This window comes from Dunckerocampus dactyliophorus, chromosome 2 (genome assembly GCF_027744805.1).
Source record: "Dunckerocampus dactyliophorus isolate RoL2022-P2 chromosome 2, RoL_Ddac_1.1, whole genome shotgun sequence".
NCBI classification, from domain to species: Eukaryota; Metazoa; Chordata; class Actinopteri; order Syngnathiformes; family Syngnathidae; genus Dunckerocampus; species Dunckerocampus dactyliophorus.
In genome coordinates, this window is record NC_072820.1 from 5,780,956 (window position 1) to 5,796,720 (window position 15,765).

General features: G+C 41.8%; 1 protein-coding gene and 1 non-coding gene across 9 annotated transcripts; one reads left to right on the forward strand and one right to left on the reverse strand.

Moving 5' to 3' along the window:
- Nucleotides 1–698: 698 nt before the first annotated feature.
- Nucleotides 699–15,357, reverse strand: fggy (FGGY carbohydrate kinase domain containing). Of its 8 annotated transcripts, none has more exons than XM_054768266.1 (15): nucleotides 15,228–15,357; nucleotides 13,269–13,468; nucleotides 13,048–13,159; nucleotides 11,986–12,137; nucleotides 11,750–11,838; nucleotides 10,319–10,434; nucleotides 10,116–10,244; nucleotides 9,319–9,629; nucleotides 8,064–8,125; nucleotides 7,380–7,542; nucleotides 3,904–3,978; nucleotides 3,665–3,785; nucleotides 3,503–3,597; nucleotides 1,056–1,117; nucleotides 699–902 (listed from the first exon to the last, which is right to left on the reverse strand). In XM_054768266.1, exons 1-15 carry the CDS (start codon nucleotides 15,250–15,252, stop codon nucleotides 806–808), a joined length of 1,809 nt encoding a protein of 602 aa, XP_054624241.1. In that variant the 5' UTR covers nucleotides 15,253–15,357; the 3' UTR covers nucleotides 699–805. The 8 variants fall into 8 exon arrangements, with proteins under 8 accessions (XP_054624241.1, XP_054624242.1, XP_054624243.1 ...); XM_054768267.1 differs by lacking the exon at nucleotides 15,228–15,357 and adding an exon at nucleotides 13,679–13,763; XM_054768268.1 differs by lacking the exon at nucleotides 15,228–15,357 and having other exon boundaries at nucleotides 9,319–9,426; nucleotides 9,526–9,629; nucleotides 13,269–13,661.
- On the forward strand, nucleotides 12,857–12,928 carry trnad-guc (transfer RNA aspartic acid (anticodon GUC)). The gene has a single exon. It is a non-coding gene; the product is annotated as a tRNA-Asp (tRNA).
- Nucleotides 15,358–15,765: the final 408 nt, after the last annotated feature.

Below are 15,765 nucleotides of genomic sequence, written 5' to 3' on the forward strand. Positions count from 1 at the left end.
AGACGAATACGTACAGTATTTTCACAAAGTGCCGTATTAAAAGGCAGTCTGTTACAGGTGCTATTTGTTTAACACAAGGTACACCGTATTGGGCAAACATACAGTAGCAGACACGCACGCTAATAGTGTAGCTCGGGAATCAGGAAGCGGATAAGATATAGTTGGTTCAAGACCCAACCGCCAATGAATTGTAGGTAGAGGATAAAATGTTAAATGGAATATTAGAGCAAAGAGAACCTTTCTGTGGCTTTGTAAATCCTTTTTTTAAACATTACAGCCATGTAGACATCAAGTAACACCCTTAGTCACGTTTACACTGCTAAATTCTTTTGTTTACAACACATTGCGCATTAAGCTGCAGGGACTCGGGGCGGATGCCAGCCAGCAAGCTATCGCAGTTCACCTTTCGCAGATACGTTTCACTGATTTTTTCTGTGTTATTACACAGTGTCTGTTATTACAGCATTTGAACGGTGTTACTGTCCGAGCCTGGCCCTTTAAGAATTGCTTTGTGGGAAGTTGAGTGTCTCTCCCTCTCCCCTTGCTGTCTGTCTGCACCCCATTGTTTTCTGTGTCCTGATTGGCTGTAGACCATTGTCAATCTCCTTTGTACCGCCCTGCCATGTCGCCAGTGTCATGCTAGCTTGCTAGCTTGTAAATGAATCTTCAGTTTGTCTTCAGCAATGTTTGAACAAGGATACAAAAACACTTTTATTTGGAACTCTTAAAAGACTGATAGTGAGAAATGCAGAGCAGATGTTATGTGCTTGTCTCCAGTGTTCCGTGTGACATCACAAAGCCACAGTCAAGGACAGTCAGCCCCGAATGTGTTCATGAGGGCCTGGTACTCCCTCTGGTGGTCTGCAAGAAGCCGGAACACTTTGTACTTTCTTTGGTAAAAGCTGGAAAAGGGGTTGCATTTAGTTACATTTAGGTGTAGTATTCACATCCGCTGTCTATTTGATCACTTAAGACAAGTTCTTTAACTTTGACAGCTAATCATCAAATAAAATGGAATGAATTTGGATGATTGGATAACAAACGTTCCGTCTCACCTCAGAAGGTTGTGATCAGGCTCAACAACGTTTCCCACCTTGGCCATCTCGGACATTGCGTCCTAAAGCAGGAATGCAAAATAAATCAATCATTTTGTGCACTTTCAGGCCAGCCATGACCCAGTTGTATGAAAGAATTGGGCTACAGCGGTTTTGGTGCAGGCTCAGCTTATGACTTATGCAGCGCACTGCCTCTCTGCTCTCTAAAGTTGCGCAATCCACAGAGTTCACAGCGTGGAGCTTGGCGGATCAGACGCGACGACTGCCGGCTGCACTCGCGGTTGGAAGCGGCGCTCGACAGGTGCGGCCCAGTCCAAACAATAATGTCTTATTTTTAGTGTATCTGGCTTAAAGGCTCACCGTTCTCCTGTTCTCTGGTGTTATTAGATCTGGTGCTGAGAGATCAGAGGGATGATAACTTGACCGGGCAAAAGATTATTTAGCACCTTGAGTCTGAGACACACAAATCTGTGCAAGCAGTGAAATGTTGTGCTATTTGCTTTGTATTTTATTTGCACCTGGTAGAGGGAAGCAGTGAGTCGGTGATCCAGTGGATGAGTTCACAATATTAAGTACACATTCCCCGTGTAAATGCAGCCTTTCACATTTCCATCCATTTTTTTCGGGTCAGCGACTGATTATTGATCATAAAACCTGCACACAGATTTGATTCATGTTTGTTGCAAGAAGTACATCTTTCCATTGCTTTCATCATTCGTTTATACAGTATGTTCAGATCACCTTGACATTTGTGAAAAGTTTAGTAACTTGCAGTAATTTGCGATAAACCGACAACATTAAAACAGTTTAAACAGCTCAACACTACTATTACAGGGTTCCCTTGCTCTATCACGGTTCACCTTTCGCGGATTCTTTGTTTCGCTGATTTTTTTAGTGCTTCTTTTTCTGTTATTACAGCATATACAGTAACACTGTTGCAGGCCGAGCCTGGCCCTTTAAGAATAATTGCATTGTGTGTCTCTCTCTGTCTTCCCTCTCTGTCTGTCTGCACCGCCCATTGTTTTCTGCGTCCTGATTGGCTGTAGACCATTGTCAATAAATCTCCTTTCTGCCGCCCTGCCATGTCGCCTGTGTCATGCTAGCTTGCTTGCGTTAGCTTGTAAATGAATCTTCAGCTCGTCTGCAGCAATATGTTTTAACAAGGATGTGAGAAAATGTTATTGCCTGTCTGAGAAAAGCGTATAAAGTGTATGGTGAGGGGTTTTACAGCCTTAAAACATTTATAATCATTGTAAAAAAACGAAGTTGGCTACTTCGCAGATTTCACTTATTGCAGGCTATTTTGGGAACCTATACCCCGTGATAAACGAGGGAACACTTTCTTACAAACAGCTGACTATTTTTGAATTACCAACTAGTGGTGATTAAAACATGTAATTTACAATGGGGGTATTGAATAATTTCAAGTCAAATTTATGAAGGTTAATTTTTTTTTTTTTTTTTTTAGTACCAAAGCGTTTTTTTGACACTGAATTTATTTAACTGAACAGATTTTTTTTTTTAACATGATTTTATGCTGAAAATTTTTTTGAGTAACAATTTTGAAGCAAAATTCATGTGTTTTGAAATTTAGATTAAAAAAATTCAGTTTACTCAAATTTGGTGTTCAGAAAAGTTCAGTGCAAATGAATTAAATTTTTTTAAATTCACATGCCCAAATCAAGACCAAATCAATCGATCGCGTCTCGGAGCCAGCCAATCAGGCATAAAGTGCCTTGTCACGTGACACGCGTCTTACACAAACCGGAAGCGTATGTGTGAGTTTTAAAACATCATTACGACGGAGGACTAGGGCCGCATAGAAAAAAAAAAATACAATCTAATATTACGAGAATAAAGTTGTAAATTTACGAGAAGAAAAGCCGTAAATTCACAAGAAAAAAAGCCGTAATATTACGACTTTGTCATAGCGTCATACGTGTCCGAGGGAAAATAGAGCGAAAGAGCGAAAATAGAGATCTTCAGGAAGGTAGGAAACTATCCTCGTGCTTCAGGCAAGCTTTTATTTAAAACAATCGGAGATTTCGACAATAAACCGTAAATTTGGTAAAAGTTGTACATTTACCAGGAAAAAAAACTTGTAAAATTACGACAAAAGAGTCGTAAATTTACGAGAAAAAACTTGTTTTTGATGTTACGGGCATTGCCTGAGACAGCTATGAAAACGGGGGCCTCATGTGACCTTTGGCTTTGTTCAACGGTAATATTACCGTTTTTTTTCTCGTGAATGTAGGACTTTTTTCTGGTAAACCTACGACATCATTCTCGGAAATCTACTACTTTGTTTTGTCGGAAATTTACGTCTTTTTTCGTCATAAACTTACGACTTTCTTCTCGTACTCTAAGATATCTTTTTCCAATGTGGCCCTAATACTCCGTCGTAATAACTGACTATGTGTGGGTGTGTGTGGGTGTGTGTGTTCCACCTGTATCGTGCCATGGTCCTGGGACGCACAAGCCCCCAGGACTGCTGCTCCCACCAACACAGCCTCTGTCTGGTCGGGCAACACAACAGGCAACCCTGGCAAGTGGATTTGCAGAATTTCACAACATTATTTATGTCACGGTGCTTTATTTCCACTTTGTACCTGTAGCATTGGCGTGAACCTGCACAAACAGGGCATTTTTGCTCAACCCTCCGCATAAGAAGATGGTTTTAATATCATGTCCTGCTTCTTTCATGGCCTCCAGAATATGAAGCGTACCGAGCTGAAAGCAGAGAAGGACATACTAGGCACTACAGGAAAGCAAACTATATCCTTCCTTCCTCAAACAGAAAGACAAAGGCTCAGGAGGAAGTCATTAGAGTAAAACGCAGCAGACTCACGGCCAGGGCTTGCAAGGTACACAAGTAGAGCACAGCTAAGTCATCCAGGGTTTGCGAGAGAGACAGCCCAACCACCTGCAAAATAGGCATTACAAATACCTCAGTCATGGTTTACATGGTCTCGGCCCTAAAAGACCACAAAATGTTCAGACATGATTTGCATTCATTCACCTGAAATCTCACCTGACCAGAAAATGTGACTAATTTGAACAATATCCCGACTATACTTTGGGGTTCATTTTCTTCAAAGTAAAATAAGTATTGAGTTGAAATGCACACTTTAGACGTGTCCCTGGGTTTTCACTCAGTCCTATTGTCCTAACACGATATTATGGTAGTTGGAGCATAGAAAACCTGTTTAGGACTTCCTAAATACGAGTCTTGCCATTATTAGAGCCCTCTAGACATGAAATAACACCCCTATAGTCACCTTTACACTCATCTTACCCGATACAGTAGACATAATAAGAGAAAATAAGACATAATATACACTCAGATGTTAGCATTGGGAGAGTTCCTTGTTGTTGGGTTTTTTAACTTCGTCTTTATGCACTTCCTGTGGTGGCTATTGTGTCATCAGTGTAACATTACTGACAACTAGTGACCAGTTTAGAATACTACATATCATCACAAGGTCTTTGAATGCGTCTTCTGAATGCCTTATATTTGTATTTTACTTTATTTAGCCATTTTTATGCTTGAAAATGCTTCTTTTAGGTAAAAAAAAAGGTACAATTTGCTTAAATATGCATATTTTTGGACTAATAATAGGCTGTATTGAACCACAAAACAGCAATGATTTATGAACTCATTCAATACCAAAGGCGTATTTATACGTCTTTATACGTGATTTACATTATTTTGCGTGAGAGGCAAAAAGAAATGATGGTGCAACTGCAAAAGACTAAAAAAGTGACCGAAAGAAGTCGCTTTTCGAGCAGTTTTAAGCCATAAAAACGGCCACGAGTTGGCAGAAATGCATTTGATGAAATGGAAATGGCCATGGATCTTTTGCATGTAAAAAAACACACGCGACAGCAAGGAGGATGTGGGGAGAGCATGGAGGAGCGTAGCGTGCAGGAGGTTACACATTGTTGGGAAATTTTAACGCGTGCGCACACATGCACACACGTATTTCAGTTCCAAATGTGAAAATTGTAAATAGTTCATGGTGTTGTAAATTTATATTTGTAAACACTTTTTTTCCTGATGAAAGAAGGGAGTGTAATGTTTCTTTTAGTAGGTTCCATGTTGATATAGCCATAGAACACAATATTCTGTGTGCCTTGAAAGATCAGTCCAAATGGTACTGGAGGGGTTGTCTTTTGAAACATGGCTGGGATTGAATGAGTTCATGAAGAAACTATTTTGAAAAACCGCATTAGAGAGAAGCCGCAAAATTGAAGGTGAAGGATTTACTGCATGTATTAGTCTGGAATTGGTGTTGGTTGGATCTCACCGATGTATTGCATGGAGCGCCATCCTGCTGGAAGATCTGACCCCTCTTGTCTTCTGGAATGTAGTGGAAGCAAGAATGTGTTGATATTTGATGCTGTCGATGTTTCCATCTACTTTGCAGATCTTCCTTCCTCCTCCATGTCGGACGAACCCCCACACCATTATCTTCCCGCCTCCGAATTTGACCGTTTTCTGGGTGTACCTTGGATTTAGGTGGGTTCCAGTAGGTCTGCGACAGTACCGGCGACGCTTAGGGTCCCATTCTCCTGAAGATTCATCTGAAAAGTCAACTTTTCCCCACATTTTGGTGGTCCAGCGTTTCTCAGGGGTGTGGTCTTTAGCAAACACAACTCGATTCGTCAGCTGCTTCTTCTTCAATGCTGGCTTCTGTGCTGCAATAAGCCTTCCAGAACACCAGAACACAAGAGGGGTCAGATCTTCCAGCAGGATGGCGCTCCATGCCATACATCGGCCTCTACCAAGAAATTTCGGCAGCAGAAGAAGATCAAAGTTCTCAAAAAGTGGCCCGCACAGTCCCCAGACATGAACATTATTGAGCACGTTTGGGCAAAAATGAAGGAAGACACCTGGAAGACAAAGCCAAAGAATCTAGATGACCTGTGGAAGGCATGTGAGGCCGCGTTTTATGCCATCCCAGATGCCTTCATCAACCAGTTGTACGAGTCCCTGCCCAGCCGAATGTCAACCGTCATCCAAGCAAAGGGAAGCCGCAGCCGATACTGAAATGATCAAATCTCTCATGGTAAAAATGTTCAACATGCGTGTTGCTATGATGCTTCGATGTTGTTCTGAAACAAAGAAATTGTTGTTGAATCAATTTCAATAATGTGTAAAACGTGACAAGACTTTTGTCCAGCTATTAACCTGTCTATTTGTGACTATGACGTAACTGGTTCAAGACGCTTCGAAGACACGTCATTTTCACCAGAGAATGCCAAGACTAAAATGATTCATATGAACCGTAGTTCTCAACAATAGGAGGATTAGTTAGGGAGTTATGATGTTTTTACTTCATACTGTCTACCTATGACAAGACTTTAGCCCATGACTGTACTAAGCTCTACTAAGATCCAAATGTACAAAATGCAAATTCTGGCAATTTTTCAACTGGTCTTAAGATTTCTCAGGAGTGTATACTGTATGTCGTATGTTTTATAGTAAGAGATAGACCATGTCGACTTAGAACTTGCATGCTGAAAAAGTGCAAGCACCCCTGATATACAGTACACGTACAACATACGTAAATAGTCATATTTATAAATATAATAAACATACATACATATTTTCTATATTGAAAGTAGGAGGTAGATCTTTGGGACTTTGGGGAAAAAAAAAAATCACACATGACAGGAAGGAGGAAGTGAGAGAGCGTGGAGGAGTGTAGCGTGCCGAAGGTTACACATTTTAGGGACATTTTCACGCACACACGTGCACACACATAGTTCAGTTCCAAATGTGAAAACTATAAAACAGTCCATGGTGTTATATTTGTAAATAAATTATTATTTGGATGTAAAACAACCCCGTTTTGTGTTGTTTATGTTTGTATAGTTGTTTAGATATTTGAGCTGTCACTAAAGCAAGAAATGTTTGTGTCAAAGTGAAAGTTATGCTTGAAATGTATCTTTTCACAAAAAGCTGTTTTTCTCCCCTTTTTTTAGTCAGGAACTGAGATTTTCCTGAAACTTACTTATGTTCTACCGCTGATTACTAAAGAACGGAAAAAGGCAGCAACAAACATTTTTTACCGATGAAAGACGGGAGTCTAACCTTTCTCTTTGTAGGTTCCATGTTTATGTAGCCATAGAACACAATATTCTGTGTGCCTTGAAAGGTCAGTCAAAATCATCTAAAACAGCCGGTACTGAAGGGGTTTGTCTTTTGACAAATGGCTGGCATTGAACGAGTGAACTATAACGGCAAAAGGGTTGACAACCCTTGCTGTAAAATAGTAGTACATACTACACGTTTTAGCCTCAAATGAAGCCTTAACTCACCATGCCCTTCAAGGTGGGGTCAGCCAGGGGCGACCTGTTCCCATGGAAGTCGGGCCACACGTGAAGACTGGAGCCCAGCAGGTCAACAGCTGAACAGGAAGCAGCCATTCGACTCAGGTGGCCATTCAAGTAGCTATAGATGCCGTCGCCTGTAGCAGGACATCTGGAGAAAAAGAAAAAAAAAATACACATTCAGAACCCAGGGTGACCAAAAAAAAAAAAAAAAGAATAACAAATAGATTTGGTGGAAAACAAATCAGAAACAAAACTCTTGTTTGTGTGTGCGTGTGCGCGTTCTTTCTTCTGAAAGTCAACAAAGTACCTCAACTCTTACTGGCAGTATATACAGTATGTAGCATATCAATTGCATGATTACTTGATTATTACAAAATGACCCGAAGTCTTGTAATGCGCATTCCGCCACCTACAGGACATGAGTGGAACGGCATAATCCAACTCATTCTTCGTTCTAGCTGATGTCTTGACATCTATGGTGTGCATCCTTATTCCCGCATTTCTCAGGGGGATAGAGGAGCGAGTCACACACACAACAATCAATCTTACTCAAGCTGCTAATCCTACTCCAGCTTACTGAACATTATTACGTGTCAGCTGATGGAGGGTGACAGCTGTGTGCTAATGTTTTTGGACAGCCAAACGCTTAACGAATCATCATCGGCTAACCTTCGCCGTGCCTTTTCTTGGAGCAGCGTGTAGGCAGCGTGGCCCTTCACCACGTGGTCAATCTGAGGGACGAGAGGATGACACAGAAGAGGTCACATGACACTGATGACCACCTGTTGACGTGCAAAGAGTCCAACTATGGTGGAACCTCGTTTTTCGTCATTAATCCGACCGACAAAAACAAACATTTCCAATTCATTTTAAATTAATTTTGCAATTAAATCCAATCAGTGTGTTCTAGACACCCCAAAATATGAACACAATACAAGTTTTAAATGCAAAAAACAAAGCAAAATAATTGTAAATGATTAATTAAATGGATAAATGAACATTTACCATCACTTTTACTTACTTTACTTCACTTTTACATGGAAATATTTGAAAGAGTGGACATTCAGAGCTGTACACGCGTTCACTTAAACTTTAGTGTAAAGTTCAGAAGTAGCCGCAATCATCATTACACACACTGGCCCGCCTCACTTCCTATTATGTGTCTCCCTTAAGCCGCTCCCCCTGCAACATTTGTTAACTAGGAGCCTGTACATTGCAATCATATTGTAACGGATGCTACCGGCGCACTTTGCTACGACTTCTGTCTTAAAATCACGAGTGTTTCTTTATCAAAGTGATGGCACTTGCAACTTTCTTTGGCCCCATGGAGGGTTATTTTTATTTATTTATTTATTTTTTTTTAGAAAAGCACATAAAACACTTGCAAATACACAGTGTGCTTGAACGACTCACTGCTTATTAAGAGGAAGAAAAGCAGACAAAAACTGAGTTGCTCATCGTTCTGTGTGCGTTCTATGACATTCTATGACATTTACATGCAAAATAATGATGATTATTAAGGGACTCAGTGGCCCGACTCTTCCTACAGTGGCCCGACTCTAAAAGAACCACAATCCGTTCTTCAGAGACCGAGTCACCAATGCTTGGATGCTACGTTTGGGCACTCGAGACATATTTTTGTCAACCATTTTCGGCAAAAACTGAATCCTACAAAAAACGAGGTTCGTTTTAGTAAATCATTTGAAAATAATATGCTCGACCTCAAGCCGTCTTTAAAAATGACACCATAATATAACAACGTTTTGGAGTAAACACAGCAAATATATCACGGAATGTGTTGCATCCTGCTATACAGTATCTACCATATAGCGTAATACACTGTTACGGTAACATTCGGACTTGTCTAACTAAGTGCACTGACACGTATTAGAGGCACATCACACATGCAGCACAACACACTGACCAGACGTCCAGTGGCACTCTGTCCTCCCTCGTTAAGCCACAAGTCAGGTACCATGGCAGACAGGCACGGACCCCATACTCCTGGCACAAACAGCGGCCGTTCACTGATCTGGTAATTGTACATCACAGCTGACAGTGAGTAATACCTATGCAAGTATAAACAAACACGGAGGTTTTGTGAATGGCAAACAGAACTGTTAGACGCTACCGCCATGTGACAAGATGACGTCCCACAGATCATAGCCATGCGTGAGGTGATTGGCTGGCCTTCACATGGCAGCTGAAAGCCTTTTACATCTGCTCCTATGACACCTTGGGGACAGAGCATGTGACTCTATTGGCATCATTTGAGACTCACACACTCTTGGGCAATTAGCAAAGATTTCTCACACTTTAGTGGAATTCACCGGTGACACTAACTGCCGGAATAATATTTGTCAAGCTGGTTTGCGTTCAAATCGATTTCTGCGTGTGTGCGTGAGGGTCAGGGGGTGTACATCACTGTGACATGTCCAACAACTTAAAGCGTACATGTTCTTTCAAGTGTTTTAACCTTTGACTGATACAACAATGTGAGATTATCTAAGGTTGCAGCCACGGGTCAGATGCAGAGTTCGGGAGCAGTTTAACACGCACACAAAATCCAGATGGTCAGGTTGGTCTGTCTCCTGAAGCAGAGAGGCAATACCTCATCCAAAAACACCACCAATGTCGTCATTTCTTCTTGATACTCCATCTGGAGATGCGGAGGTCGCCATAAACTAAAATAAAACACGCATTCTGTGTGAGACACTGTACCTAGCCCTCCAGCGTGCGCATCAATGAGCGAAGCCCCAACTGCAGTTCCTGGATCTAAACCCAAATCTGCCGCTGCCTCCTGGGTCAGGCCATCCCCAAGAGGGCTGCCTGGAGAACATGTCTCGCTTCCTGGATGACAAACAATCAACAACTGAACGTGAACAAACGACCTCCATAAAGTAACACCTACTCACGATACTGACCTATTTTGGAAAAGTTGCTTTCAGTGAGATCCTTCAGTCCTATTGAAGTCCAAAAACTCACATCCCATCCCTCCGGAGGGCAATAGGTCCATTTGCATACCAGGGTGCATAGAGATCTGTGAAATAAACAGTACAGAAAACATTAAGAATCGATGAAACAGCACTGGTGAAGGACACGGAACAATACATGACAAACGAGCGCTCGTGTTCCTACGATGGAGATGAAGGCACACAACACCACACAATGACAACTACATACAGTACATTTAATGCTTGGAACTGCAGTGCTACCTTGGTTTTTGTGCGCCACGGTTTGTTATCATACGGCCAAACAGTGCGCCTAACAAACTAGACTGTTTTCCCGCGCATGATCAAGCGTTTGAGTGCCCAAACTGCTGGTGCCTCAGTCTCTGTGAAGAAGGGATAGAAGTTCTTACAGAGTTGGGATGCTATCAACAGATCCCAGAATCCTTTAATCATCTTTATTATGTGTGTGTGTGTGTGGTTTATTTGCTCATAAAACGCACACAGAACGATGAACAACTCCATATCCGTCTCCTTCCTCCCTCTCATAACGTTCATTTATCCATTTCATTCGGCATGTATACGTATTCTGCATTGTTTTCTGCATGTAAAACTATATGTATTCGCTGTAAAAAGATGTTTTTTGTTCATATTTTTGGGTGTCTGGAGCAGATTAAGTGGATTTGCATTATTTCTTATGGGAAAAAATGTGTTTCGGTTTTCGTCTGAACTTTTGGAACGCATTAATAACAAAAAGTGAGGTTCCACTGTTCCCTCGCTATAACACGGTCTCGTTATGACGCAGATTTTTTTGGTGTGCAATCTTTTTACAATCTCCTCCATGCCATGTGTCCTGTACAGGACAGAACGCGTTCAGCTTGCCTAATTTACCCAATTGTTCGATCGTTCTAGCAGCGTGGCTCTTTAGTGCTGTATATTTGCAAGTTTTCTCCCCGACAAAACTCACATGTCGACTAAACGCTCTGCACCGACAAAAGGCACCTGCGGTTGCGCCCAAAAGGCAGAGCAAGCTGCGAACCATTCTACAAAACGTTGGAATTCTGGACATGCTGAAGGAAGGTAGAACTTACGCAGCTGTAGGGCGCCATTACGGGATAAATGAATCGTCGCTTCATACCATAAAGAAGGGGGAAAATAACATAAGGACGACAGCAGCAAAACTGTGCAAAAAGTGCTTTAACTGTCCGCAACAAGACCACGGACAAGACCAGAGGCATACGTGAACAAAAAACATATTAAAAAAAACCCAAACAAAAACAAATCAACTTCTACTAGATGGATTTCACTTAACGCTGGTATTTTTTGGAACCTAACCCCCGCGTTAAACAAGGGAACGCTGTATTATCCAAGCGTAGGATGCATATTCTTCCTGGTCATATTACAAACCTGGTCAAAGAGCCTGTTGCCTTCCATGACAGAAAGTCTGGAAGGTCAAAAAAGTGAGCGGCTTTGTTCCAGCAGATTTCCCTTAGATTCTGCACAAGATTTGGAGAAAAGCTGCCGTCATAACCCTGCATGCAACATCACGATGCCTCCAGAGAAAACAGACAAAAACAAACGCTCGGCTATCTGAAAAATAACCAGCATAAAAACATCACCTAAATCACTGCAACCTCGCTCACCTCTTTAAGCCAGAGAAGTTTCGGAGGTTGCATCTCTGGTGACATGACCCCTCCAACCCTATTCAGGACACTGTGGCCCCCGCTTGTGATGCGAGCGGCTTGCTCCGCAGCACGATGATCCATCCACATTACCACATTTCTCTGATTCTCACCTGGATAAGCAAGTAAAACTTGGTTAAGATGCATTAATAACCACAACATCACTCAGTAAAGTGCAGATTGGAAAAATCATTGTCAAGTTCTCAAAACAGTAGCACAAATGTCAAAAGAGAAGATATTTTTTTCATAATATGCCATTAGGTTAGCGTTTTTATTCCAATTAAGTTATTCCAAGTAAAGTGTATCCATATACAGTAAGTGTCGGCAATACTGACCCCTTATTTACTTCGTATCAGACCGATACCAACATTTGCAGTTGCAGTATGCAGCTTTCTGTTTACATAATCTGTTCGTTAGTATAGTGGTGAGTATCCACGCCTGTTGCATATCAAAACAGAGCAAACACCAAAAAAATGTATCTCGTTCGCTAAAGGTGTTGTCACGCTCAAGTTCAGGACAAGAATGACAGGGGAGCAACTGAGTGCCCACAGCGCCACCCCTGGACAAAACTATATTACATCCGTAGTGGTTTACAACTACCATTGAAAATGACTGGGAAACGTTTAAGGCCGTAGCGCGACAGTGCGCGTACGATTCCCCGACGGGGAGAACGTTTTCGCTGTAACTCTTTCCCATAGCTTTCAGATATCTCGACAGACACAGAGACGTATTCTATTGACCCCGATGTGAATTCAAACTCAAAAACGTTTTTCCGCGCGTACACAGCGCCACCTTATGGACAAATATTCTCACGTATATTTGGGTTCAGCACTCCTCGTTAGTATAGTGGTGAGTATCCCCGCCTGTCGCGCGGGAGACCGGGGTTCGATTCCCCGACGGGGAGTACATTTTTTTTAGTTTATTGACTAATACAATTGATACCGATGTTATATTGAAGAAATAGTTTTCATAATCATTTTCCTCGGTGTTCATAATGTTTTAAATGAAAATACAACAACCTACCGTCCTGATTGACTGCTACAGGCTGGAAGCTTTGGTCCAACACCACAAGAGAACAGGTGGCATCAAAGCCTATCCCTCTCACCTGGCTCTTGTCCAGCCCCCTGGTGACTTCCTGACAAAAAAACAACACATTTCCCACACAGACAGATATACAGTATAGAGGGCGCTATTTATTTTCCAACGTTTGCACAAATGTTCCTGGTGTATGGAGCTCCTCCTACCTTTACAACGACGCAGCATTTAATCCAGATCTCATCCGAGGACTGCACATAATGGTCAGTGTGAGGCTCCCAGATGCTGATGGGCTCCTGAGCTGTGGTCTTCAGCCTTCCATGCCTGGTCACGAGAGCAGCCCTCACACTGGCAGTGCCCACGTCCACTCCGACATAGTAAACGTCATCCATGGGGACCCCACCGGGCTCTGCAAATGGATAAAAAAAACAAGGTTGCACTGCCAGTGGCAACATTTGTGCAAAATAGTTGTTAAAAAGATGTGTAATGTTGCATATGCTTCAATGAGTCAAGGCTGAGGTGGTCGATTGAAAACGTCTCAATAACTGCTGCAAAAGTAACACCTTATTGTTCACAACACACAAATGTGGATGAGAAGGTACATCATCTCTGAACTCACCCAATGATTCAAAGTTTATTTCGATTTAGGGCGCTAGTGCTCCCTGAGGAAAAAAAGCGAACTTTGAGCCGGGGACTCTCTTGGCGGACGGAAGGCGAAATAGGTCAAAATGCACCAAATTGCGTTTCTTTCCCACTGTAGCCAATGCAATTGAACGGCGTTAATGTATTTTTTAAGAATAAAATCGCTCTCCGTGGTGGAAGTGTACTATTAAGACTGTGCTATGCACCAGAATAAAGTCAAATAAGAGCATTATTGAATCCATCAGTTTAATATCACTTTAAATTTTGATATCACCAAGAACAGAAGTCTGCAAGGAACTTTTCGCTCACTCTTTGTTTCACTTGTTTACTGTAAACTGTTAATTTGTGAATTAATTTGGATCCCCATTAGCATCCGCTCCGGCGGTTGCTGGTCTTCCTTGGCCAAAACACTATCAATAAAAATAAAAAGGAATCCTGTGGAACCTGTACACCGGTGTCCAAACTGTTTCCACTAAGGGCGAAAAAAATCAAAAGATGATTTTTTTTTAAACCAACCCAAACAAAATATTGAATTTTATTCGCTTTATCAGTGATAAAGTGTATTATTATTATTATTATTATTATTATTATTATTATTATTATTATTGTGGACTGTTTCTCCTTACATTACTTTTTTGCTGTTTTTTTTTTTTTTTTACAAATACTAAAGTTCTACTTGTACATTTTCTTCTCATACTAATATGACTTACTCTCATAATATTTTGACGTTATTATCATAACATTATAGCAATTTACCCAACCTAATTTTCCTAAAATTTCTAATTAATTCTTTGTTTTTTTTCTTATATTACAACTTATATTACAACTTTTTTTTTAATTACTGCTTTTTTTCCCCATTTTTGCTGTTGTTTTTTTAAATGCTATTGTTTAATCGTATTTTTAGAATGTGCCGAGGGCCAATAAAAAAAAGCAGTCGCAGTTTGGGGGCCTTGGGATCTCATCTCTGCTATTCGTAGGTGTGGTCCAAATTTCCTTTAGATTCTTATAGCGTGGCCTCATCAAGCTGTGACCTTCAACTTTTTCTGGGCGGTTTGCAGCGGTGTGCCGTTTCTGCGATGAGGCTCAGCACCTCCAAATCTGAAGCCATGGTCCTCAGCCTGAAAAGGGTTTAGGCTTTAGGCCCCACCTGAGACAGCTCTGATCAAGGTGACCATTTCTTTAGTGCAGTACTCTGGTCTCTGCACTGGCGTCCTGTCACTCAGAGAATCGACTTTAAAACATCTCTGCTTGTGTACAAGTCTTTATGGTGTCGCTCCAAAGTACATCTCTGACATGTTAGAGCCACAGAAACCATCTCGAGCTCTAGCAAGCACAGGGAGTGGTCGCCAGCGGGTGCCCAGAGTCAGGACTAAACGCGATGAGGCCGTGTTTTCGTTTTATGCTGCCAAAATAATAAGAGTCTTCCAGAGGATGTGCAACAATCCTCAACTTTGGCAATTTTCAAATCCATGCTGAAAACACTTCTATTTAACTTGTGCATGTGACAACTGAAAGAGTATCTGCACCCTTCATTTTAAGGAGCTCGATCATCTGGTAGGAGCTCAGAGTAGAGCCGCCGCTGCTTCACATCGAGAGGAGCCAGTTGGGGTGGCTCCGGCATCTAGTCAGGATGCCTCCTGGATGACTTCTTGGTGAGGTGTTCCGGGCACGCCCAGCTGGGTGGAGGCCCCAGGGTAGACCAAGGACACACTGGAAGGATTATGTCTTGCAGCTGCACCTCGCTGTTCCCCCCCCCGGTGGAGCTGGAAGACCGATACCAACATATGGACAAAGCATATGGGCAAAGCAACAAAGGAGTGGCTCAGGAAGAAGCACATTAAGATCCTGGAGTGGCCTGGCTTGTCTCTGGACCCCACAGAAATTCAGTGCAGGGAGGTGAAACTCAAGAATTGCCAAAGGACAGCCTGTCAGGATTTGGAGAGCATCTGTAAAGAGGAGTGGACAAAAGAACCACCAAGTAGTAAGTCACGTTTTTCTTGGAGATCCAATACTTATTTCAATCAAATACCAATTAATTTTTTATCGTTATTTAATGTGCTTTAT